Here is a 24,047-nt window from a genome sequence, read left to right on the forward strand (position 1 = left end):
CTCCGCACCGAACAGGAGAATAGCTTCTCAATATTTTGATGTTTGACACTCCGCCATGGCGAGTTAAATAAGAAAAGAAAGAAAAATAAGGAAACCGGTGTCTTTTAGTGCCTGAGGTGGCCTTGAGGCTCATCTTGGTGAAGCCGTCATTGTTGCACTGCATTACAATACAATCGGGGTAGATCTGGGAGAGGACCTACGGAATGTTGCCTGTGGCCTGCGCCTTGTTAACTCGAATAGAAATCGGCGTTGCTGCTGTACTGCTGCAGCCAGGCTGCGGAACGGTTGGGATTAGCACTCCTCTTGCCGAATGGATCCTTGGTATACGAGTTCGAGCAGTCATCAGAGCCGCATTCAGAAAGGGGCGGCGCAACAGGCTGGGTCTGTCCCTGGATGTAGACGTCAATGAAGCGCTCGCCAAAAATTATGCTCCAGTAGGCCAAAAAGCCCAAGCTGACGATGAGAAGCAGCACCGAGACGGCACGTAACACCAACTGCACCCACAGGACCGGAAGCGGGTAACCCGCGGCCATGCTCATTCTTTCGCCGGTGCCGGTAGCCACAAAGAACAAGCGTTGGGCGGAGATTGACACAGGAGGTTTTGGCGCGAGGTTAAAAGGCGGATGGAAAGAGATGCGGCGAACGGCCATGATGCTGTTGTTTTAACTACCCTGTGTTGTCAAATAGAAAAATCTTGACGGCAAGGGCTTAATTTTAGAATCTTATTCTTGCCCAATGGAGGATCGAACTTCGTTCTCACGGCTAGAATCTCGTCAGGGGTGGGATTCAGGCGCGTTGTCCAGGTGCCTATTTTGGAACAAGTGTGTCTGATTGCTAATATGTTTTGGGTCAACCAACAAGCAACACACATACATTCAGCCCCCTGCTGATAATTGTTGCTGAGAGAAGAGACTGCAATCTCAAGGGCCCTTGGTTATCCAGTGACAGGCATATACGGGGTATGGTCTGTCGGCCTTCTTGTTGTGTGAAGAGGTCTTGGGCTCGCACCATCGATCTGAGGTGCAACTGATCAAGCTCTCTGAGTCTCTCGTTCGTACATGTGGTTTCTCGTAGTGTGCCACTACTCTTTCTTCAGTGTCTGTTGAGCAACGTCTTCGTCGGCTACTAGCACCTCGGTCTAACAACCGAGCCTTGGACACCAGTGGTGCTGTGAAGGAGATCAACTTAGTCGTCCTCCGCCAGGCCAGATAGACGTTGAGAAGCCGTCCTGGGTCGCATTGACGAAACAGGACGACATTAAGAGGGCCAGAGAGGTTGTCAACGCCACCATTCATATAGTCACCGAGCACAGCAAAGGTCCGTCTTGCTAAACCTAACTAGTATAATAATCGAGACCTGCCCAGATAGCGGAAACCAGCAGGATACAGGGAGCCCAGCCTGAGCCATCTGGCCCACCAAGGAGTAAGGGTCGTCTCGTGAGAACGTCAGCCAACTAATGCATCAAGCTGCAGCTCCTAATCCGTACATCGGACCAAATGGGGTTACACTCCATTCCATCTTCTCAGCCAGCATGACTGTTTTGGGGGGGGCGGGGGGAGAGGGGGGGGGGGGGGTTGTTGACAACCGCTTACTGGAGCCAAACTCTTTGCTGCCTACCGCAGTGCAAATGCGTGCGGGGGAACTTGTCGGGCTGGCCTGTTTAGTTAGGATCTGGAGGTGCACTCATCCTCAGCAAAATGCTCATCACTTTCCTTCTCCTTGCAACTCATCAACCTGGCGCATCTTTCGTGCGATGAACCCCTCCTTCTCAGCCATCGTCACGCCTAGCATCGCCTCTCCCAAACCTTCCTCGTGCAGAGCCTGCCAGTAGAAGTCGTCCACATCAAAACTGCACCGTGATGCATGGTTGAACCAGAAACGCCTGCTGTCCCATGATTCCCGCATCTGAGTCGAGAGGCGCGGCTCTCCAGCAGGTAGCAATGACCTGGCCTCAGCGCGCTCCATCGCGCGAATAAATTGGTTTTTCCTTGGTTCAAAGCAGCGTAGGAAATCCTCCATCTTGTTGTCTCTTAGCCAGACAGCTGGCGGCTGGAGAAGCAGCCACGATGGCACATCGTAGGTGAACTGTGCTGGCATGACATTGGTAAACTTAAAGTCAAACACAGCAGTAATACATAGCGTGTCCGGATCGACGAGCATGTTTGTAGGTCGCAAGTCGTCACAAAAGAGCCGGAAAGGTCCATCGTTGTCGACAGTGCCGTACGTAGGAACCAAACTTGGCAAAGCAGCAGCGCGCAACAAACTGCCTCCAGGCAAGGTCTTCGTCATCGCCAGCAATGTTGCGCTGTGCCTCAAGGTGTGTCTGGAAGTACTGCGCGCATGCAGCGAAATAGTCGCTGGCGCGATCGAATGGCGCCATAGTAGCAAACTGATCAGCAGGGCAGCCACCAACAGTGACGACCTCATTCATGTCGTATGTCAAGGGCCGTCTAGTAACAGTCCAGTCGCCAGACGTGGCGTCCTTGGAAATGGCACCAATGCGAGGGAACTCTAGGCGCGAGAGATCCAACATAAAGCTGGCAATCTGCTCGTAGATAGCGTTGAGTTTTGCCTCGTCAACGTTTGGATCCAGATATACAAGCTTCGTCTTGTCCTCAGTCGGCGGTGCTAGAAGACGGCCCAAGTTCTCCCCTTCCACAAAATCCATGATGATGAATGGTCCCAGCTGCTGCGGGCTATCTTCAGTGAGGCTCCAGCAGCGTATGCGCGGGACAGGGATATTAGTATGCTCGCGGACATAGTTCATAACCGTCACCTCGTTCTTGACTTTTTCTTCCCGCCACGGTCCATGTACTTTCCTCGGAGTCGGGAAGCGGATGATGACGTTCTCGTTGCTATCGTCGCGTTTCACCTTCAGGCCGATGTTGAATGAGCCCCCAAAGATACCATCATATCTTCCAACCCCATTCCACTCCAGGCGATTGTCAACAAAGGATGCAATATCGACTCTCGCATTGAACAGTTGCCTAGCAAACGCACTGCGCTCATCGTCGACGTTTCTCTTGGCGATAGCGTCGTAAGGCGCCATCTTTCCGTAGTCATTCGTGTAGCCTGCACGACGGCCGAAATCAAATTTAGGTAGACAGAAGAGAGGTAGGGAGGCGTGAAGGTTGGATGGACGAGCCAGGGGAGTGGGGCTGGGATGGCACGTTTCGGGGGCTGGCGGGTTTGATCCAGGCGTTGGGTGGCTGCGGTGGCTGTGGTGGCCGTGGCATTCGCAATTTATTTTCAGGGGCAGGTCGGGGACCTGGGCCGAGCATTGTTTCGCAGCAACCAAGGTCCCGAATCCCAGTCTTGTCGTTGGCAACGGAGACAGAAGCGGAGAGGGGTCTACGGATGACCTTGAAGACTTGCGACCGCCGCCGGCTGAGATGTTCTTCATCTGGCAGACCTTTGTGGATGTCGTAAGCCGTTTATACAGGTCTTGCATGTGCCGACCATGTCTAAGGCGATTTACGATTGCAAAGGCTGGATCGAAGCATTGGGCCCCATGGAACCTCTTATGTTTGCCGTCTCGATAGCGGCAATCAATCCTCTTTCAGGAGAAGAGATACGAGTCAACTTCAACCGAGATAAGGACGATTTCATGGAGCAGCCTAGGGTTTAACTGTGTTTTGTCGAAGTTATTAATGAACTTCGGGAAGTACATACATAGGTACCACCTATGCCTCGCCCGAAATGTCGGGTACTTGTCGAGTGTTGCCCCACCTGAGTGGTCATACTCGAACCTTGAACCCCGCGGTGGAGCTCGAATTATCCCCTCCAAAGCAAAATCCCTCGTGAAATTCTGCCTCCAACACCGAATTCCAGGATTGTTTCTCGACAGCCTTTCGCCAAAATGTCGTCCCAAGCAGTGGCATCCATCGAGCTGACGTCTCTACCCCTGATTGCACAGGGTAAGGTGCGAAATCTGTACGAGATTGACGAGTCTACACTGCTCTTCGTCACCAGCGACCGCATTTCGGCATACGATGTACGCCAATTCTAGATGTTGAACCCCCCCTCGCTATTGTCCGTGTCTCATCCGTCTGTGCAGGTTGTGCTCGTCAACGGCATACCAGATAAGGGCAAGATCCTCACCCAGATCTCGAGCCACTGGTTCTCAGTACTCTCCGCGAAAATACCGAACCTCAAGCACCACCTCATCACTCTAACCCCTCCGCGCTCCCTGTCGCCCGCCGACCGCGCCCTCGTCCACGGCCGCTCCATGCAGGTCAAAAAGCTCCGCGTGTTCCCAGTGGAAGTCATCGTTCGGGGATACCTTACTGGGACGGCATGGAAGGACTACGTCAAGACGGGCGCCGTCAATGGCATCCCCCAGCCGGCGGGGCTGGAACATTGCGCCGCGTTTCCCGGCGGGCCCATCTACACGCCGTCCACGAAGGCGCCCCTGGGAGAGAAGGATGAGAATATCACGCCGGAGCAGGCGCGGAAGATCGTCGGAGATAAATACGCGGATAGGATTGCAGAGCTCGCGGTCTCGATATATAAGGCCGCGGCCGAGTATGCGCTGGCCAGAGGCATCATAATCGCGGACAGTATGCCTCTTCCAGAGTCATCGTGCTCCTCCCGTGTCGTTTCGCTAACTCTTTGCCTATAGCCAAGTTTGAGTTCGCCCTCGACGAAGCCAACGACGAGGTGGTTTTGGTTGATGAAGTTCTCTCTCCTGATTCCTCTCGATTCTGGCCCGCAAGCTCGTACGAAGTAGGACGCGAACAGGAGAGCTTCGATAAGCAATATCTCCGGAACTGGTTGACATCTCAGGGCTTGAATGGAAAAGAGGGGGTCGAGATTCCCGAGGAGGTGGTGGCGCAGACGAGGGAGAAGTACAGGGAGGTTTTCGAGGTATGCAACTTTACATTATCCAAATCCCCCCTTCTGGCGTTGTCTCGGGAGCGAGGCCAAGATAATCATGCTCCCGAGACATGGCTTCCCACCCAAACTGCCCCCGAACCACCCTCGAGCACCCTTGTTCAAAAAATACTGACTTCCGAACGCGGTAGCTGTTGACCGGGAACACTCTGGAGACGGTTTTGGCTGGGTTAGAGCAGTAAATTTGGGCAACCCAATAAACATTCAACGCAAGATGAGCGCGTCTGGCAGTCTACAATGTATGAACTCCTGATTCGGCCGGACCTAGTTTCCAGTCCCCAGACGCTCGGTGAAGCTCGGGCTCGGCGAACAGATTACTCCTGCGTCATCTAATAACCGGAGTTATTGATGTATCTAACCAGCATGTTTCTGTTTGCGATTAAGTGGAAATAGACAAGACGGCCTGACATGTAGTTATCAAGCCATGGGAGAAACAGATTATGAGGGGAAGAGAGCTCGCTGCGGGTCTATCTCAAACGGATTGAGACCACTGTGGGAATCGAATGTTGACCTCGGGGAGGACGCCTGAGCTGGTGGACGGCGCCGTGTCGAAAGATGCTGGGGTGGTATCGTATTCACGGGAGGTCCGAGTCGAGGATGACGATATGGAAGCGGAGTTTGTAGACATGTTGGATGACTTGAGCATATCTACAGTGGGTGTTCTTAGTTCTATGGATCACATACATGCGTACAGAGGCAAAGCCGGTCAGTAGGTGAGGGTCAGAGCGGATTCGTCAACACTACCCGCCTACTAGGCGTTACCTAGGTAGGTATATATGGAGGTTTAGAGAACATTTCTATCACATACGACCATACCCACTGGAGAACTCGGGATCCCGTCCGCTCTCCCATAGATAAGCCAGTGAGGGCCAGACTAGTAGTTGGGTCGGTGACGACCAGCGAATCCCTGGTGTTGTATGTTCTTTTGCTCCATTATTTTATTTTTTAGTTTATTTTTGTGCTCGAACATCTGGAGAGTTTTTAAGATGGATTTAATTGGACAGGTAAGAGCCAATCGTCTCATTGGGAATTGAAAGGCCCCTCGACCAATGGCCAATGAGTTGGTGTGTGAATGGCCAAGGATATCATAGCGCAACGTGGAAGCTGGGAGACACAATTCTACAGTGGAGTTTCGCATCGCAGTTGCGGATGCAAGCCGCTTGCCGTCATTTGGCCTAAAATTCGCACCCGCTTCCGGGAATCGGAGATCCGGAAGTATGGAGCCGTCGCAAAAAACGTAACCGGCTACAGTCGGCCTCCCGAAAAATCCGCGACCGAGAAAAATGAGAATTTACAGCGCACTTCTTGACCTCATCTTGTTCAAGAATTGCTTGAGAACCTAGAGTTTATCCTCGACGTTTCATTTCCCGAGTCTACGTGCGACGGTTTAGAACAGTGCGCCAGCAGGGGAGATCTCGAACCCGCAACCTCCTCACGATCACGTGCGCGAGGTGTGACGACATCGGCTGGCATACATAATCCGGCCTGCGCTAGCGACGGGACGGGAGAGACATAAATATTCGCGCCAAGTTTTGTGCTGGTCGACTTCTCCACCTTCCCAGTGCCTGCCACCGATGTTCAGAGCAGCCCGCCTGGCCCGCTCTCTGCTATCGCCAGCCAGCCGACCGTTCGCCGTCCGAGCCACCACCGCCTTCCAAGCCCAAGCACGCGCATCCCCGCGGTTCGCAAGCTGCTGTCCCGACATGGCTGACGAGCACGCCGAGATCTCGGAGTACCTCAAGGAGACGCACAAGCGGGTGTTTGAGCACAACCGGCGGTGGGCGGCGGAGCGTCGGGAGCGAGACCCGGAGTTCTTCGCCAAGCTCGCCGCGGGCCAGTCGCCCGACTACCTCTGGATCGGGTGCAGCGACTCGAGGATCCCCGCGGAGCAGATCACGGGCCTCGAGCCGGGCGAGGCCTTCATCCACCGCAACATCGCCAACCTCGTGTGCAATGTCGACGTTAACGTCATGTCAGTCATCAACTATGCCGTTGACCACCTGCACGTGAAGCATATCGTCGTGTGCGGCCACTACGGCTGCGGCGGCGTCAAGGCGGCCATGACCCCCAAGGACCTCGGCATCCTCAACCCGTGGCTGCGTAACATCCGCGACGTCTACCGCCTGCACGAGGCCGAGCTCGACGCCATCAAGGACCCCACCCAGCAATGCAACCGCCTCGTCGAGCTCAACGTCATGGAGCAGTGCACAAACGTCATCAAGACCGCCGTCGTCCAGCGCTCCTTCGCCGCGAAGCGCTTCCCCATCGTCCACGGCTGGGTCTTCGACTTTAACGACGGCCTGATCAAGGACCTGCACGTCGACTTTGAGGCCGAGCTCCGCGGCATCCAGAAGATCTATAACCTCACTGGCCAGTGATCCCCCCCCGGAACTCGGTTCGGGATGATGGAAGCACCGATTCTACAATTGTTGGCACAGTCGCGCAGAGGATGATGTTTGCTGGCAGGGTAGGACCGTGGGGTCGATGGGGATTAGAGCAGTGACACTATGGATAACAGTATCTCCAATCTTGCAGACCTTGTCCCACTTTGCAAACGTTGATGTTGGCTGCGAGAGGATGTAGTTCCCCTAGCAATAACTCGATCCATGGACAATTTATGCAAGCGTCTTCAACATGACGCAGTTCACAAAATTTTACCCAGAGTCGGTCTTGCAGGGACTAGCAGCCATACGTAAACGAGTTCAAAGTAGAGAAGAGGTTCAGTTCGAAGGAAGCCATGCCCAAGGCCTTGGCCGCCACAGCAGCCTACTGTCACCAGTCCGCAGCTGCACCCACGCCTACCGCTTTGTCAGGTAGCCACCTTGCGCGCCCTGATATGAAGAAAGATGGGCGCAACACGGGTATCAGCGACCACGGGTTCAGCAAGAGCGACCTCGGGCGAAGCCGTGGGTTCGCCAAAGGCCTCGATCGTCAGCCCCGCCCCGACGACCATCGACACCCAGCTCGTCAGCGTGCGGTGGAACCGCGGCACGGAGAACGGCGTCAGCGCGTCGCGCTCCGGCGCCGGGATCTGCGAGAACATCCAGCGCTCGACGTAGCCGTCGGTCTCGTCGAAGTAGTCGGCGATCTCGACCGCCACGGGCGCGCCGCTCTCGTCGCGGATGTTGCGCCGCGTCGGCGGCACGAAGCACGGGTGCAGGATCGAGAACTGCAGGAACCCCCCCGGCCGGAGCACGCGGTGGGCGCCCTCGAGCGCCGCGCGCTGGTCCGGCATGTCCATGATGGACATGAAAGCCGTGACGAAGTCGAAGCTCGCGTCGGGGAAGTCCATGCTCTGGCCGTCGCCGAGCACGTAGATTATGCCGAGGGGGTCCTGTTGCTCCGTCTCGCGCGCGTACCGGATGAAGGTGGGAGCGACGTCGAGTCCGGTCATGTGCGCGCCGAGGCGGGCTACCGCGCGGGTGTTGGTGCCCTCGCCGCAGCCGAGATCGAGGCCGTTCAGGCCCGCAACTGGTGGCAATAGGGACAGGAAAGCTGGCGTGTTCACCGCGTCGCGATACCTGTCGTAGCCGGCTCGGCTGTATATCGTCCAGGTCTCGGCATTGCTTTCCCAGTGGGCGGCGACTTCGTTTGAGTCCATGCTGATACCTGATGCTCCGGTACACCTGGAAAGGCGTGAGCTTTGCGATAGGCAGCAATGGGCGTTGCGGGGTCTCGCGCCTGGCGAGTGGCCTAAATTAGGAATCCCGGCCGGAGGAATAATCGGGAAAGCTGACCATTTGCATCCTTCTTTCCTGCTCTTTCCCCTTTTCTAAATCCAAGCCCTCCCTTTTTTGCCATAGAAAGGGTGGTATTTTGCAGTAAGTCTCAGGGTTATGCTATGTGAACCTTATACCAAGCACGGTACATTGGATTGGATTTTAACGTCTAACCTTAGGAGTGATCGAAGGCAAAGGGTGCTGGACGGCCAATCAAGCCCCCCTATTTTTCGTTACCCTGGTCCTGAAGGAACCTCCTGCTCTCTAAACTTTAAATGTTCCGTACCAGCCCGGCTTGCATCCATGGATGCTTCCAACGCCGCGAACCTAAGTTATCTCAGGTACCCTATTGTAGAACAGTCCGCCCAGTGAGCACAAGCAATGGAACCTAAGATACCTCTAGGTACCCAAGTCACTTGCCAACTCAACTTCACTCAGGTTGTCCTGAAGGGCACATCGATCAAGGATGCAAGGTTCAACAACCGCAGAATGAAGGCCCTTGAGGCCGCAGCTCGTGTCGGCCACAATTGGACCCTGAGACTGCCGGTGGACTTTGGGTTTACCACACCACGGCGAAGCACCTCATTAACTCGAAGAATGTCCGGACAAACACAGGGGACGATTTGGTGTGTGCGGTTCCGTTTCCGGACACTTTCTCTCGTTCGCCATTCTCTGTGCTCCAGCCCTTCGCGAGGGAACATCCATTTGCTCACTACCCCTGCACTTTTACCGGCTTTAGCCCTATCCGCTGTTTCCTGTGGGCTGCTTTTGGAGCCGAGGTCGTGCAGAATGTCCCCCATGGAAGATCTCACGATAACCTTCGTCGGCCGTGGACATCAGGCGGAAACCAATACCAAGGTGTCGTCCTGTTTGGTTCGACACAGTCAGCCCCTTCTGGGGGGAATTTCTCCAGGGGCATGCGCTATTTGCTCCGCAGGCAGGTGGTTAGTGCATCACAGGTGGCAGTTGCTATTGCCATTGGTGTCTATCGCTCTTGCTGTCTATCGCTCTTGCTGTCACTCCTGTCACTCTTGCCGCTGCTGTCCATCGTTATTGCCGTTGCTGTAAATAGCAATAGTGAGAGCAATAGCAATAGTGACAACAATAGCAATAGTGACAGCCATAGCAATAGTGACAGTAATAGCAATAGTAACAGCAATGCAGCTGTTGCCAACTTGCCACCTGCCTGCAGAGCAAATGGCGCATGCCCGCAGAGAAATTGCCCTTCCGGGTTGTCTCACTACACGGTTCCCAAGGGAAAAGAGGACTTGTGGGCCAACACCAAGGGGAGCAGCATACCGCAGTACGGTGCGGACGCAAAGGATGAGTGGAAGGTTTTCCGCTCTATCCATGGACAGGCCGACAATAAGTGGCCCAATATCATCCACGTCCACGCACCGAGGACTATGCAAAACATCTACGAGCAGTTCACGACCCAGCACTGGATGAGCATGTGGTTTCTCCGTGAGGCAGTTGGCCGTCTCAATCATCTCCACAAAGAGACCTTTGCAATCTCGTTTGAACTCGATCGTTTGGAATCTCCATAGTATTGTGTGGCAAAGAATTTGGAGCTTGAAAATGTATCTCTAGTTACAGGCTTGCCCATCTCGCAATGTACAAACCATAGTCGTAGCAACAGAAATGAGGTTCCTTAGCTATGCCACAGTCACGCACCCACGCAGGCAAAAGCAGCAGCAGAACACCGACCTGTCCAACAAGGATGGAAGGTCTCAAGCCAACATTCGTATTGTGTCTTGAGCTGATTCCCGTTTCTCGGCCCGTTTCCTGCAAAATTGTCTGCAACAGGTCGACCATGTGGGAGGGTAATGCCTTTGTGCTTCTTCCAACGGCCGTAGCTACGTCTCGGGCCGGGGGCGACGACCAACCACCCATGGCCCCCTACCTTGGGAACAGGAGGTAGCACATAACATCCTTTGTAGCTCCCTGGGGGTCCATTTATGGGTACACTAGGTGGATGTCTCGGGCGAACTTGGTCCGAGTTGGGTTTCCATAATACAACAGTGTCAGTGCTAGAGCTGGGGAGATCTGGTGTGACCTATCGAGATGCAGCCAGTGACATATACAGTTCCGCCGACATCTCTCTCTGCTTGTGAAACCCAAAACAGAGATGGATGACGCGCTGAGTCTCGGCTTGGGATCTGCCCCTTTGCAGACCACAATCCTTTCCAGTGATGCAATATTTTACTGCCTTGGCTTTTTAAGTAGTTGGAAAGTTCGTTCTTCACTGCTGTGAGGCCTTGAGGTTTTCTATGGGCCTTCTATCACAATATAGAGCAGAGCAACCATAGTCTACTAGATATAGCGCAATGGGTCGCGCGTTTCTCCCGTCGCAATTCGGGGTGGCCCTGCCCCCTCTGCCTTACAATACAGATGTCTTCCTGCTCTAGCCCCCAAAGAGCGATATCTATGTAGGCCATATTCGCTGCTCGGTCCCACGAAGGCTTCCGAAAGTCACTTCAAGCACGTAGAAAGACTGGCTCAGTTGTAGAGGATATAACAACCAAAAACCAAGTAAGCAAACAAACATCGAGATCAACACGCAGGTGACACGAGCCACGAATACGATTGGCCAGATACGAAACAGCGGGCGGCGACTTGAAAGACGAACTTGGCTTCCGGAACATGTCTCACAGATTGCGTATGCACCTGGGAGACCCTCACTGCAACCCTCCCCCCCCCCCGGGGGGGGAGGGGGGGGGGAAACATTCAGACAAGTACCGCCGGCTTTCCCAAGGCAGGGGTGGCTCGCGGGAGAAGAGGGTGTGGTGCACGATTAGCGTGCGGCTCCTTGCACGTCGGTTATTGGCTTTTCCGATAGAGATGAGGGAAATATCAGGAGTCCGGGAAGTTGTCGTGATATTTCCCTGCTTGAGAGCCGGATAACCCGGAGGTTGGAGGGAGGAAGCTGGCTATGGCGGATGGGATTCAGGAATTGCGAGATCATGAAGATAGGTGGCGGTGGATGCCAGGGCAGGGTGGTCATGGGGCTTTGCCATTGAAGGGCAAGCTATTTGTCAGCGGTTAGGCGAGAGGGCTATTGATGCAGCTTGGAGAATATGACTAGTAATTAGAAAGCAGTAGTGTAGTCGGGAGGAGGGTGGTTGTAAATGAAAATAGCTGAAGATGGGGATTGTGTGGCGTTCCGGGGCGTTGGAGGCTGACTTTGAACGTTATCATAGGTTCCACAAGCCCCTATGGTTTCGTGGCCGGGGTCAAGTCTGGGGAAAGAAGCAGGGCATTCTATGGAACACTAAAAGCCACTGGCTTGGCCGACATGCACTTGGTACCTAGTTGGGGTTTCAGTGACACCTCATGTGCCAGCCAAGGACAGTACATGCATGGCCTTGCACCTCAAGTTGATGACTCTGCCCTACGCGCAACACATGCCATGCTGTTGGAAGTTGGAAAAGAGGGTGACCACGAGTCTCGGAATCGTCACGGAAGGCTCCTGGCCAAATCCGGAAGACGAGACAGGACGCAAAGCGGGGCTGAGAACCAAGCTAGCGGAGGTAGCTGGTCGGATTCCCTGTTGGTCGGAGGCACTATTGATGGAGGTAGTCGAAGTCATGTGGAAGAAATGTGGCAATAGTAGCAGGTCTTAATACGAGAAATAGCTGATAATTCATGACTGTCGTGGTGGCTTGTCGCTGGGACCCGAGACAAAGCAGCGTGGAGACGGGATGCTGCAGAGTCGTTGAATATGAAAATGGGAGTGGCCCCGTGGTTTTGGTGTGTGGTCGGCCTGCTGGTGCTGCCTGGTGTAACCTGGAGGGTGGACGGCCTCGGCCCGTGATTTGTGGAGGGGCTCTCAACAGGGAACACCTTGACAGGAGAGGAGAAGCGGCTGCCAATGAAACGCAGTCGAGCTCGACCTCGTCTGCCGGAAGGGGGTGGGCTCATGTATGGCCTATTCTGGAGCTGCAGCAGCAGGCGTGTTCAATGACCTTGTATTGCCGGTCCAGATTCCAGAAGCAAGATGATCGGAGAATGCAGATTCCGCCCTCGCATCTGCAAACTACGGTTTAGCGAACGAAAAGGAAACACTGGCGGGGCTGCAAGGAAATGGAGCCTCTTACTCACCCCGGCGCCAAGAGGAGCCGGAGACCTGGATTCCATGGAACTTAACTATAACTGCGGCTCGGGACGACGTAGAAATAGTAAAGCCATAAGCACCAGGCGGGCTATGACACGGTCAATCCAAAGTCGGTCTCGGGCCCCTCCCGGGCACAGGTGGAGAAGGGTAACGTGGGTGGAGGTGTGGGGTTCGGTAGACGCCTTTGCAGGTTTTAGACCAAGACAGAGGAGCAGAGATGGGGAAAGCGGAGAGACGATGGTGAACAACTTGGAAGTGACGGTCACAGCCACAGCCCCGTGACAGGCTAGTGCAGGGTTCCAGATTCCATTCCTCTCAATACTCACTGTTTGCTGCCTGTGCCCGGGTTCTAGCCATGCCGGCTGGGAACTACTGTCAAATGCAAGTTGCTAGGTCACTCCATCATATGGATAAAATGCTCCGTCAATGGATGTCAGCTGCCTGACTGCCGAGACCACCTAGATGGTGGTGTAGGTGTAGGTAGTGTGCGCATCTCTGCACATCTCTGCACATCTCCCGGCGATGCAACATGCACCTGTACATGTAGTCTACTGTACATACATAATCTGGCAAGTGCGGTGATCTGATCAGCCCTGATCTACACCTCGCATCTCTAAATAGGTTTGGAAGTGTCAGGGTACAAGCATATTTAGGGGCGGATCAATTGGGATCGACGATGGAGGCTCATGATCGATATGACTCCCTCGACTCCGTTTCCACCTCGAGATCAGTCCTTCGTGTTCTCGTATGAGGTTACTCGGGGTTTGCGTGCTCATTCCTCAGTTCTCGTGTCTGTTGTTTGTTGTGGCCCCTTCCTTGATTATGACCTGTCGTTGATAGGCAATCTCATGAGGGCGTCGTACGCTACCTCAAGGGTAGGTACTAGCCCGCCTAATTAATTACTTGCTAGGTACTTAGGTAGGTACTCTGTCATTTATATACTACCTCACATACACATACACACACACACACACACACACACACACACACACACACACACACACACACACACACGGGGGCAATCTTGACATTTCACCATAGTGTATGTGTGTGTCTTGTAAGCCATATCCAACGTATCTTCCCCACCGCGTCGGACAGACTGCTGCGGCCAGCCGTGCCCAAGAACTGTTTGATGCTTTGACACCGCCATCATCACCATCGTAACCGCCACAATCACGTTTTACCAACTGGAAGCGTGGTTAGGCTAGACCGAAAGGGCGAGATAATCGACGGCGGTGTGTCGCTCACACAGGCAGTATCGGCCCTACCATCGATCATGGATCGTATGACAGGAACCTCGATTCTTGATGGGATGGAAGATCTGAGGTTCCCATTTTTTATTATACATACATTTGTCTGCTTGTTTGTTCAATATATTCCGCGTGGGGGCGTCGGCCCCACCCCTGGAATTTAGATCTGGTACGTTTGACGCCACCACCTTCAAGATATGGGAGCGATTCTGGGCTCCTCCTGCGACCTGGGGTTTAAAAATAAGCCATGCGGGTTACACGGCTGCTTGGAAATTCAGCATTCGACTCACTGACGACGTCATCCTGCACCAGGAGCATGTCAAGCGTCCCAAAATGGGGGACCAGCACTCTAGCGGACCGCCAAGTTAATGCTTGTGTGGGTGGGCAAGCCAGCAATATTCGTTGACTGCTGGAGCTGGAGAGAACTTGGAACGGACCGAAAAAGGGAAACAGGTGACGGTGATGGGCGACACAAATCCCATCTCCCATTTCCCATTTCCCATCTCGCTGCGGGTCTGCGTGCGATGGTGTTCCCCCAGGATGTCCTGGCCGATCCCCTGGCCTCCCAGCAGACACAGTGACCCCCACTAGCCGCCAATTAATGGATCAATGGCTGTATAGGGTATTGAGTTAACCGACAACTTACACCTGCTTACACCTGTCTGGCTTACACCTCGGCAATCACCCACCCCCAATCCCGATCCTAGAGAAGGGCAGAATCGGCCGCATCCAGGATCTGGAGCTGGAAGACGAGCTTGATTTCCTACCTGTAGGGAGGAGATCAACGTCAGCCCTGGGATGGTCCCGGCCCCGAAAGGTTGGTTGCTAGATCAGCTGTCAACGCTGCCATTGGCCGGCAGCCCTAGGGTACTCGACTCGGGGTAGGTACAGTACACTTACCTAGGTAGCCGGGCAGTACTGGCGGTACCTACCCGGGGCTGAAGGTACCGCCATTCTTGGAGGTTGTCAGTGTCAGTCGCGCGCCAGGTTTTCGTCCGATTTGATCGGCAGCACCCGACTCGCATCGACATCGCTCCCAAGAATTGTCGCGCTGCTGTCGCCTCTCGCTTCGGTTCTCTCCACGTCACCCAAAATCCCCGCTGCATCTCACAGCTCGGGATGGTTTCTGTTTGGCCGTCGACTCGCGCTTTGCTGGGCTTGTGTTTCCAAGCTTTGAGCTCTGCCTGGGTGTCGCGTGGGGTCCAATTGCGGAAATTCGAGACTCCCCGGCTGGCGGGACTGGCTGGCTGACTGCCCCTCTTCAAGCCAACAAGAGGCGGTGGGGCCCGGTCCCCTCCATCCCATTTTCCTCCCCTAGCAGCCCGCTCTTGCCGCCCCGTCCTCTTGCTTTCTCTTCCACACACAAAACCATGCCTACCTCCAATTTGGACGAGTATCGACACGCGAGAACGGGCAGCCTCAACATTCAACCACCACAGGACGACCCTTCCAATGGCATGATGGGCCCAATGCCCGCTACTCAGAGATTCGACGGGCCCAGGAGCCCGCCGAGTAAGTTTCCCCTCGCTTCGGTCTCGCTTCTTCTCTTCTGGGGTTGGCGATACTATGAGCCTCGACGCTGACCTCGATCCACCCTCACAGACACATCCCACGTCCCATGCAAATTCTTCCGCCAGGGCGCGTGCCAGGCCGGCAATGCATGCCCCTTCAGTCACGATCTTGGAGCTGCTGCTGAGAATGTTTGCAAATACTTTGCCAAAGTAAGTGGCCCAAAAAGAAAAAAAAGAACGAAAAAAAAAACCCCCCATCGCAGGCAGACCCGCGCCTGACGTTCGCACCGTCGCACGGCCGCCACGAAAACAACGAGACTGTGTCGTACTAACCTGGCCGTGCCGCCGCCACCTTGTAGGGCAACTGCAAATTCGGACCCAAGTGTGCCAACATCCACGTCCTTCCCGACGGGCGCCGGATCAACTATGGCAAGAACGGCGTCACCATCGGTACGGCGTCTATCAACTTGGGCAGCCGCGTGAATCCCTCGACCTATCACCAGTCATCCAACAGCGCCCTCACGAACTCGTTCATGCGCAATGAAAATGTGCCTCCATATACTGCCACGGCTCCCTACGCAATCCCCACCGGCGAGCGATATAACCACCAGCTGGGCCGCCAGCCAAGCATGGAGAATGGTCTCCCTACCATAGACACCACCTATTCTTCCAATCCTGCCTCGGCATACGGCTCGCCGCGCGACGACGAGGCAAGCCGCTTCGGCTTCGGTCTTTCGCCCGTCAACACGAAGGGGCTCTCCGTCCTCGATGCCCCGCTTCCCGCCTCCTTCGACAGCAACGGCATCTCGCATGCGGCTCGCTACGGCCCCTGGCCATCCTCGGTCCCCTCGAAGTTCGGTCTCGAATCGCCGTCGCCGTCACTCAACGCCGCCAAGGACGGCCGCACGTCCGAGACGCTCAAGCTTCTGCACACATCGGCCTTCGGCAGCAACGACCGCCTGTCCTCCTCGGCCTTTGGCGCAGTCGGGAGCGACTCGAACGGCTTCGCCATGGGGAGCAGTCCGTCCGGGGGCTCGGCCCACTACGGGACAGGCCTGCTCGGCGGCGAGGAGCACTTCGGCAAGCGGGCCATGCACAGCAGCTCGCTGCGCTACGCGAAACCGCGGCTGCTCAGCAGCAGCGTCCCCAAGATCGACCGCGACTGGGAACCAGAGTTCATGTTCGAGGAGGACTACGTGCCCGGCGCGCTCGCCAACGAGGTGCTTACGCCGGCGGAGAAGGCGCGGAGGGGGTCGACGACCATGTCGTCGCCGCTGCGCGTCCCCGAGGGCGCGGGCGACATTTCGGAGCCGGGTTTCAGGACCGCAAGCAGCAGCAGCTTCGCGGCGACGACCAAGTTCGGCAGTCCCGCGAGTGGCGCCAGCCCCAGCCGCTGGGGCCCGCTGTTCCAGCGCCAGAGGGAAGAGGAGGCCCTGGAGTCGGGCAACGGCAGCCTCGGCGGCTCGGGGTCCCGGTCCATGAAGCACGGCGGACCCGCCTTCAGCCACGTGGGCAGCCCGCTGAGGAACTCGAGCCTGGTCAGCGGCATCGGCGCAGAGCTGAACGGTGACTCGGGACGGTCCGAGCCCGGAAGCAGGTCGTCCGGCGGCGCGGGCAGCGACTCTATGTCAGTGCTGACGCAGCAGCTGCAGAAGACCCGGGTGGGCGATGACGGAGGGCTGGGCGGCTCGAGCCCGCACCTGCATCCCAGCGCGGCGAGGGGTGGCAGTGCCGGCGGCAACGGGCAGGGTTCCCTGGCGGCCAGCATCATCGGCAGGGAACGAGAGCGGGAAAGGGGCCTGGAGCGGCACGTCAGCAGCGGATCAATCGGGTCGTCGGTGGCGGGGGGCAGGTTCACGGCGCCGATAGACGAGGAGGACCCGACGTTTGTGTTCAGCATGGAGGAGGAGGACGAGGCGCAGATGAGGGCGAGGAAGCGCGTCTCGGGCGGACACGGACACCTCGGCGGCGGCGCGGGCGGCATCGGTTCCGGGTGGAGCTACGCGTCGGCCGTGGCGGCGAAGAGCAACGGCGCGGGCGGCGGCGGCGGCGCGGGCGGGAATGTGCGCGACGGCGGCGCGACGGTCGAGACGCGATGAGCGAGCGGCAGCAGCAGGAGCAGAAGCATGCCTTGTTTTCTCGGCTGCAGCGAATTCGAAATACACCAACCTCCCGCCCCACACCGATCAGGCCGTTATGGAGACGTCAAGGTTTCCATGAGCCCGGGCTAGTCGGGGTGTTCTTGCCCTCCCAACTTCCGTACTTGTACCTGCCGAATCGCCACAACCTACTTCAGCCCACTCCTTGAGACAAACATGTTCGCATGGAGGGTCGCTGCGTGGGCATGACAGTGTTCTGCTATGTCATTGGACTGTCTTGTCTGTCTCTGGTGTTGACATGCCAAGCGGTCTGTTACGGCACTTGTCCAAGGATGATGAACTCGGAATGTCCGGCGAGGCTAGCAACGATCATGTTGAAGACGAGGAGAAATGAACTGGATGGATATGGTAATGGTTTGCATGGACGATCGATGGGGTGGAATGGGATGGGGATATGGACGGACGGGTTGGATGTGGTACCTAGGTAGTGTCTTGGTCCCCTCCCCTCGCCGGTTAACAGTTGGGATATCCACTCGTGGTTGGAAAATCGGGGGGATGAGGGGCGGGAGGTAATAATACAGGCGTGCTGGGAAAGCATGTATTGCATTTGCATTGTACTTGTGCGTTGGAAAAAATCTCACTTCATTGGCCTGTGGGCATTTGCACATGGAGTTGTTTTTGGCCTTGACATTCCTTGTCCCCTTTCCCACGACCCTTGTGGCCTTGTGACCTTGTCGTGATAGCCGGCTGCTTTCTGCGCTCCCTTGCCCAAGGCAGAGTTAGACCTGATAACCTGGTCTCGTAATTACAGGGGACTTGAGGGTGCAATGCCGCGGCCGGCATAATGGGATAGATCCCGATCTGGGCGTATATCTAGCTATCTCTGAATGGGATCCTGCAGCGTCAAGGCATCCGCCCCATAGCTGAGCCAGTGGGTGTGGGGAGGGAAGGAGCCGGGATGGGGTTTCGTCCAGTCTCGGGAGTCGATGGAAAGCGGACAAGTCAAGGGGAACGTGAAGCATTCTCAACCAAGAAAATCCATACACCAACCAGTACCACGGCAGCCGTTGCAAGTCTGCCAGATTCCGACGAAGGAACCAGGCCCTGCCTAACTCATATCTCCAACACTTGATATACGAATCCGGCATTCGATCACAACATAGCCTGGGGCTATTGGCTTCCAGAGGCAATCCTGGCCATGTATTTGGGGAACAATATAGATTCACTTCACACATCCGTCCACGCCGGAAAAACAAGACCTTTAAATCTGGCTACCCCCCCGGCGTTCTAACATTTTGACATTGTCCTTTCCTTTCCCCCAGGAGTGGCGTGGCGAGATGATGAGTGCTGTTCTATGATATGATACAGGTTTTTGAGGGGGAAGAAACGGGGGACGAGGGAATCTAGTTTGCGTCGGGCTGGCTGACGATGTATTCGACTGCCTTGTCCACTGATTACGACATGGGTGGTTAGCACTAGTGCGTGAAACGGAGAAGGGAGTGGTCTCTCATACCGCTGTGGATGGTGTCCGCGTCCTTGTCCGGAATCTCAATGCTGAATTCCTGTACACCGGCATCCGGGTTAGTGGTTGGTCTCTCTCTCTGACTGCGTAGGAGGCGCTAGTTGGAAACCCGTACCTCCTCGATGGCCATCACGACCTCCACAGTATCCAGGCTGTCCAAGCCAAGGTCGTTGGCAAAGTGTGCTGTTGAAGAGATCTGTTGTGGGTATCATGTCAATCCTGTTTCTTTCCCAACTTCGATCCGGGCTTGTTTGATACATACTTTGCTGGCATCGTTGACCTGCAGCAAATACACTGTTAGTAAGAAACCTGCCTCGAAAAAAGAACAGGCCACAAAGCAAGAAGGGGAAACGAACCTTATCGAAGCCCTGCAGCAGAGCCTTGATCCGCCCCTCGACCTCCTCCTTGTTCAGCCCGCCAGCCGAGGCGAAGCATCGCACGCCCGACCACGCAGCGGCCCGCGGCGCGAAGGCGGCGGCGGCGGAGGATCTGGGGACGGCGACGGCGGCTATCCTCCTGGCCGAGTTGGCGGCGGCAGGGCGGATCGCGGACCGCGCGGCGAGGGAGGATCGGAAGATGGCGGAGCGCAACATTTTTCGTCTTGGTCTAGGGATTCTGTTTCTGGTTTGCTGGTGGGCTAGAGGAAGATGAGTGTCAATTGGGTGAGGATGGAGACGCCGGGACGGATGTTGAGAGGGGGGAAATGCTGGGGGGAAGACGCGATTGGGAGACTGACTGTCACGGAAAGGGTTGTTGAAGCGATGAGAGGACTGATTGATGATGATAAATTTCTCGCCAATGGTTCGTACGGATGGAGCTCGGGGCAGCTCGAAGCTCCGCAGTCACGTGACCGGGATTACCGAGCACGAACCGGCGATGCTGACATGGAACATGGGGTCATTCGACTGGCAAGTTAATATTGGATTTATCTGAAGCAAGTGCCCGCAACAGAAATGTGCGACAAAAGGAAATGGTAGCTTGTTATCGTATGTACAACTTCTATCTACAGTAGTAATATTTGGCTCTGCGCCCATCCCATCAGGCTCCCGGTTTTGATGCCGCGTTACCTGTATGGCGCATCTGCCCTGATGGCTGCTGCCAACTCGGGCTCCCACTTGTCTCCATTGGCGAGCAGTTTCTCTAGTGATTTTGTTAGCTCGATACACAATATGAAGGGCAGAGACAATTCGGAGTCGCCGTGTGGCCATTGAAGAGCGTCTCTGAGAGCAGAGGCACGGATTGAAGGCGAAGCTCGCACTTACCCTTGTTGTACAGCAATTCCTCACGAGTCTCGGTAGCATATTCCGCATTGGGTGACTCGACAATGGCGTCCACGGGGCAAGATTCCTGGCAGAAGCCGCAGTAGATGCACTTGGTCATGTCGATATCGTAGCGGGTGGTTCGTCGGGAGCCGTCGGATCGCTCTTCGGCCTCGATGGTAATTGCCTGGGCAGGGCAGATCTGGACATGGTTAGCTCAGTGTCCGCATCAAAGCTCTTGCCACGGTCCACGCTTACCGCTTCGCACAGCTTGCAGGCGATGCATCGCTCCTCGCCAGAGGGGTATCGTCGGAGAGCGTGTTCACCACGGAATCGGGGAGAGATTGGTCCCTAAGAAGCCATTATTAGCCATTGTAAATGGGCATTAACCCCCAGGTAGTCGTGGATCGTGTCAATGGCCCAGCCCTAGAATCGTAGGCTGCAAAACGACCGCGGTATTTGGGGGCACGGCGGCGTGGGCGACATACCTTCTCGAATGGGTAGTAGATAGTGTACCTATACGCCAAACACGTTAGAACTCATATTTCATTCAACCCCAATCGATTCCTCTCTCCATCCCCCCATCCATCACAATCTTGAGCTCCTCCAAGCCATGCTCAACCAGAAAACCCGCAGGGAAAGAAAACAGAGGGCAGGCTACTCACGGCGGGCGGAAGAACTGCTCCATGAGCACGTACATGCCGCGGGCCATCTCGGAGAGCAAGAAGTACTTTCCGACCCTGTCGACGGTGCTCTCCTTCTCCTGATCCCACTCGGGCTGCGGCCTGAGCCGGAACCCCCTCGGCGGCGGGCCCGACGGCGTGGCGTAGCCCCTCCTGCTGTTGATACCCCAGACGGAGGAGGTGGCGGCATACGCGGACGGCGCCGCGCGCGCGAGGACGGCAGTCCGGGCCAGCGGGCGGGCGCACAGCATCGTGGCGGCTGAGGCGAGGGCTTTTGTTGTCGGGGCGGGCATGGGGGGCGGGTGGGTTGCGCTCTCTGCGTGGGCAGGGCCGGCTCGGGGGTCAATTGGTTTGGGTTATGGGTGACGTTGGCCGGGGGAGAGCGGTTTTCGTGCGGAGCGGAGAGGAGCGAGGCGGCGCTGAGAGCTCAATTGGGGAGCTTGACGTTATGGATCCCCCTGTGGCGAGGTTTGTGTTTGCAACGTTCGGGTATTTTTGAGCATTTGCCGCGATTACAAACCCGGGGATGTGATTGGATGGTGTTTGGTGTGGATCACGTGATATCCGTCATACGCACACCCGCGTGCCAGCTTGTCACCGCTCGTGTGGGATGCAGTGAAATTGAGAGGTTTAGCATTCATTCTGGGTGGGCGAATTGAAGGGTATCTTTCATTAGGTACTAGGTATTGCTACATCCCCAATGGCTCCCGACTAGCATCGCTGAGGCCCTGGATCTAAAATGCCTTCTCCCAAGCAACCCACCACACCCCCACGTTGGCAGCAACGACCAGATCCATCATCTTCAGCCCCTCGTCATGGATAATCAGTTTCCCAAGTTTCGCTCTCTTCCCCCGATTCCCTCCCCCAGCCTTCTCACGCCCCAGAGTCAGGTCCAGGGGATCACCCTCGTCCTCGTCGACACCATCCCGATGCCTGTGACCCAGCTGCTTCAACAGCCCATCAAACTGATCATGCAGATGCCTCGAATGAGAACCGTCCCCGGCGGACGAAAACAAATCCCCGCTCGGCAAGTTAAACCGCAGCTCACTGACCGGCCTCGCCCCCGACCCTCCCTCGTGTCCCATCCCACCACTACCTACCCCCCCACCTCCGCCGCCGAGACCCGAGCCGCCACCGTTCGCTCCGCCGGGGTGCAGCAGCACGTGCCGGCACTTGAGGCTCCTCCCCGCGTTTCCGGTCCGGAACTCGCACCGGCCGTCCCAGGGGCTCGCGAACACGTAGCCCTTAGCCTTGAGGCCCGGGCCGGGCCGCGTGACGAGCGGTTGCGGCGGCGAAGCGCCTCCCCCGGCATCGTCGTCGGCTGCGGTGCCCACGCCGGCCCCCGACGCCCACGACTCCACCGAGGTCGCGGACGCGGCGCTGCCGTGGCGCGAGTGGTGATGGTGCGCGCCCGGCGGCGGGGGCAGCGGCAGGTCGTCGGGTGGGTGGTGGGCGTCCGGGCCGGGGACGCTGCTGCGCGGGCGGTCGCGCCTGTGGAAGGTGTGCTTGAGGTTGGTGGTCCAGCTCTTGGAGTAGCTCATGACCACCTGTCTGGCGAAGCCGTGCTCGACCATACGGTCTGTCTTCGGGGGATCGTCGGGGCGCGGCGGCGGCGGCGGTAGCGAGATCGCGCTCGTGGATCGCAGGGCGTCGATGCTCGCCTGCGTCGGCATCCCCCTGAACTTGGCGTAGCCCGAGTTGTCGAGGCGGACGTCGATCTTGGGCTGGCCGTCCACCGGGTCGGCGGTCTCGGTGGGGGGAAGGGCCGAGGCGGCGGCGGCGGCGGCGGCGGTCTGTAAGGACGACACCTTGCCGACGTTCCATTGGTTGCCCGAGACCGGGTCGCGGCGTATGAGTGTCAGGGAGAAGGGCACAAAGGACGGCCCCCGGCCACGGGACTTGCTCGGAGAGGGGGAACGGCTGGCAGGGGGGTGGTGGGAGTGGGGAGGCATCCGGGTTGCGTTGTCGAGGCTGGGGAAGGTGCCAAGTTCGGGAGGCCGGGTAAGGTCGTAGTCGGTTTTGAAGGGCTGCGAGTTTGGCGTTGACGGGCGGTCTTTGTTCGGCACGGGAGATGCGCCCGTGGGTAGGGGCCGAGGCCCGAGGGGCTTCCGGGTCACGGGTGAGGGGAGTGGTGATGGATATTGTGTAGGTGGGCGTGGAGAGAGCTGGGAACCGTGGCGCGGGGGTTCGGGAGATCTCTGCTCGCCCGTAGAGTTGTAGGCAGGTGATGGGGGCCTTTCGAGGGGCGGCTTCGGCCCCCCTGTCTCTGAAGTATCGCTGGCGAGCTTGGAGACCTTGGCTGTGGGCGGCAGAGGCTTCCTTGGGATCGCGCTCGGTGCACTGTCGCTGCTTGACCGTTCGTCTCTGGTGGGGGCTGGAGGCACAAGTAGCTCGTCGGACGGTAGATCCAAGTGGACATAGTAAAGAGAGTTGGTGACGTCTGCTGCCGTGACATTCTTGACCTGCGGCTTAAACGTCGAGAGTATGATGTCTGGGAGTAATGGTCAATCATGATCAACTGCGAGAACACGACCAAATATGACTTACCTCGGGTCCCCGGGACCCGCGATATGTACAGTACCAGGGATTCGCGAGGTTGCTCAGTCGGGTTCACGGGATACTGGGGTGGGTTTGCCGCCAGGAAATTGAGCGACGAGAGGGATTTGGCTTCCAAATTTGCCGCCATGATGAACTCGAGCTCCCCACGTTGGGCTGCGTTAGATGCGGTGGTCAGGCCAGCAGCCTCTGCTCAAAGTTCGGTCCTTTTAACTGTTGGAGGATGACAGGCCGCTGGCACGGGAGCAGCAGCGGAAGCCACGGCGAACAAACCAACTGCTAGGTAGCTGAAGATGGGCTGCAGAATACCACTCAGCGCTATGCATCCGCTTCCTTGTCACTATGTGTCCTCTTCATCATCCGATCCTCCTATTAAGTTGCCCTCTTGATGCAACTCCCAACTCTGACGTCGTGGGCTGTGGCTGCTGGTGGCTCGAGCTC

General features: G+C 56.6%; 9 protein-coding genes across 9 annotated transcripts; 3 read left to right on the forward strand and 6 right to left on the reverse strand.

Annotated features, from left to right (window-relative positions):
* Positions 1–227: 227 nt before the first annotated feature.
* On the reverse strand, positions 228–650 carry QBC33DRAFT_559904 (uncharacterized protein; the record flags this gene model as incomplete). The annotated part of the gene is made up of 1 exon (XM_060430011.1): positions 228–650. One exon carries the CDS (start codon positions 648–650, stop codon positions 228–230), a length of 423 nt encoding a protein of 140 aa, XP_060282805.1.
* A 664-nt stretch (positions 651–1,314) lies between these two features.
* Positions 1,315–3,049, reverse strand: QBC33DRAFT_588798 (kinase-like domain protein; the record flags this gene model as incomplete). Its single annotated transcript, XM_060431560.1, has 2 exons — positions 1,315–2,236; positions 2,334–3,049. The coding sequence occupies 2 exons, from the start codon at positions 3,047–3,049 to the stop codon at positions 1,705–1,707; spliced, it is 1,248 nt and encodes a 415-aa protein (XP_060282806.1). The 3' UTR covers positions 1,315–1,704.
* Positions 3,050–3,655: 606 nt separating this feature from the next.
* On the forward strand, positions 3,656–5,236 carry QBC33DRAFT_105400 (Phosphoribosylaminoimidazole-succinocarboxamide synthase). The gene is made up of 4 exons (XM_060421877.1): positions 3,656–3,994; positions 4,058–4,559; positions 4,622–4,866; positions 5,025–5,236. Exons 1-4 carry the CDS (start codon positions 3,860–3,862, stop codon positions 5,073–5,075), a joined length of 933 nt encoding a protein of 310 aa, XP_060282807.1. The 5' UTR covers positions 3,656–3,859; the 3' UTR covers positions 5,076–5,236.
* A 1,098-nt stretch (positions 5,237–6,334) lies between these two features.
* Positions 6,335–7,486, forward strand: QBC33DRAFT_105459 (carbonic anhydrase). The gene has a single exon (XM_060421879.1). The coding sequence runs from the start codon at positions 6,468–6,470 to the stop codon at positions 7,269–7,271; it is 804 nt and encodes a 267-aa protein (XP_060282808.1). The 5' UTR covers positions 6,335–6,467; the 3' UTR covers positions 7,272–7,486.
* A 1-nt stretch (position 7,487) lies between these two features.
* Positions 7,488–8,744, reverse strand: QBC33DRAFT_105439 (class I SAM-dependent methyltransferase). Its single transcript, XM_060421878.1, has one exon. The coding sequence runs from the start codon at positions 8,492–8,494 to the stop codon at positions 7,703–7,705; it is 792 nt and encodes a 263-aa protein (XP_060282809.1). The 5' UTR covers positions 8,495–8,744; the 3' UTR covers positions 7,488–7,702.
* A 4,937-nt stretch (positions 8,745–13,681) lies between these two features.
* On the reverse strand, positions 13,682–15,197 carry QBC33DRAFT_541542 (uncharacterized protein). The gene is made up of 5 exons (XM_060428171.1): positions 14,877–15,197; positions 14,623–14,801; positions 14,267–14,563; positions 13,975–14,203; positions 13,682–13,913 (listed from the first exon to the last, which is right to left on the reverse strand). Exons 1-4 carry the CDS (start codon positions 15,080–15,082, stop codon positions 14,067–14,069), a joined length of 819 nt encoding a protein of 272 aa, XP_060282810.1. The 5' UTR covers positions 15,083–15,197; the 3' UTR covers positions 13,682–13,913; positions 13,975–14,066.
* Positions 14,907–17,743, forward strand: QBC33DRAFT_105559 (uncharacterized protein). Its single transcript, XM_060421880.1, has 3 exons — positions 14,907–15,488; positions 15,579–15,697; positions 15,847–17,743. The coding sequence occupies exons 1-3, from the start codon at positions 15,347–15,349 to the stop codon at positions 17,584–17,586; spliced, it is 2,001 nt and encodes a 666-aa protein (XP_060282811.1). The 5' UTR covers positions 14,907–15,346; the 3' UTR covers positions 17,587–17,743.
* Positions 17,744–18,989: 1,246 nt separating this feature from the next.
* On the reverse strand, positions 18,990–19,701 carry QBC33DRAFT_515920 (acyl carrier protein-like protein; the record flags this gene model as incomplete). The annotated part of the gene is made up of 5 exons (XM_060426113.1): positions 18,990–19,036; positions 19,100–19,148; positions 19,224–19,304; positions 19,371–19,388; positions 19,465–19,701. The coding sequence occupies 5 exons, from the start codon at positions 19,699–19,701 to the stop codon at positions 18,990–18,992; spliced, it is 432 nt and encodes a 143-aa protein (XP_060282812.1).
* Positions 19,702–20,171: 470 nt separating this feature from the next.
* QBC33DRAFT_578931 (oxidoreductase-like protein) lies at positions 20,172–23,736 on the reverse strand (the record flags this gene model as incomplete). Its single annotated transcript, XM_060431102.1, has 8 exons — positions 20,172–20,248; positions 20,371–20,569; positions 20,626–20,718; positions 20,856–20,883; positions 21,033–21,309; positions 21,649–21,650; positions 21,813–23,541; positions 23,598–23,736. The coding sequence occupies 8 exons, from the start codon at positions 23,734–23,736 to the stop codon at positions 20,172–20,174; spliced, it is 2,544 nt and encodes an 847-aa protein (XP_060282813.1).
* Positions 23,737–24,047: the final 311 nt, after the last annotated feature.

The sequence above is a fragment of the Phialemonium atrogriseum genome, assembly GCF_030411735.1.
Source record: "Phialemonium atrogriseum strain 8032-3 unplaced genomic scaffold QBC33scaffold_15, whole genome shotgun sequence".
NCBI classification, from domain to species: Eukaryota; Fungi; Ascomycota; class Sordariomycetes; order Cephalothecales; family Cephalothecaceae; genus Phialemonium; species Phialemonium atrogriseum.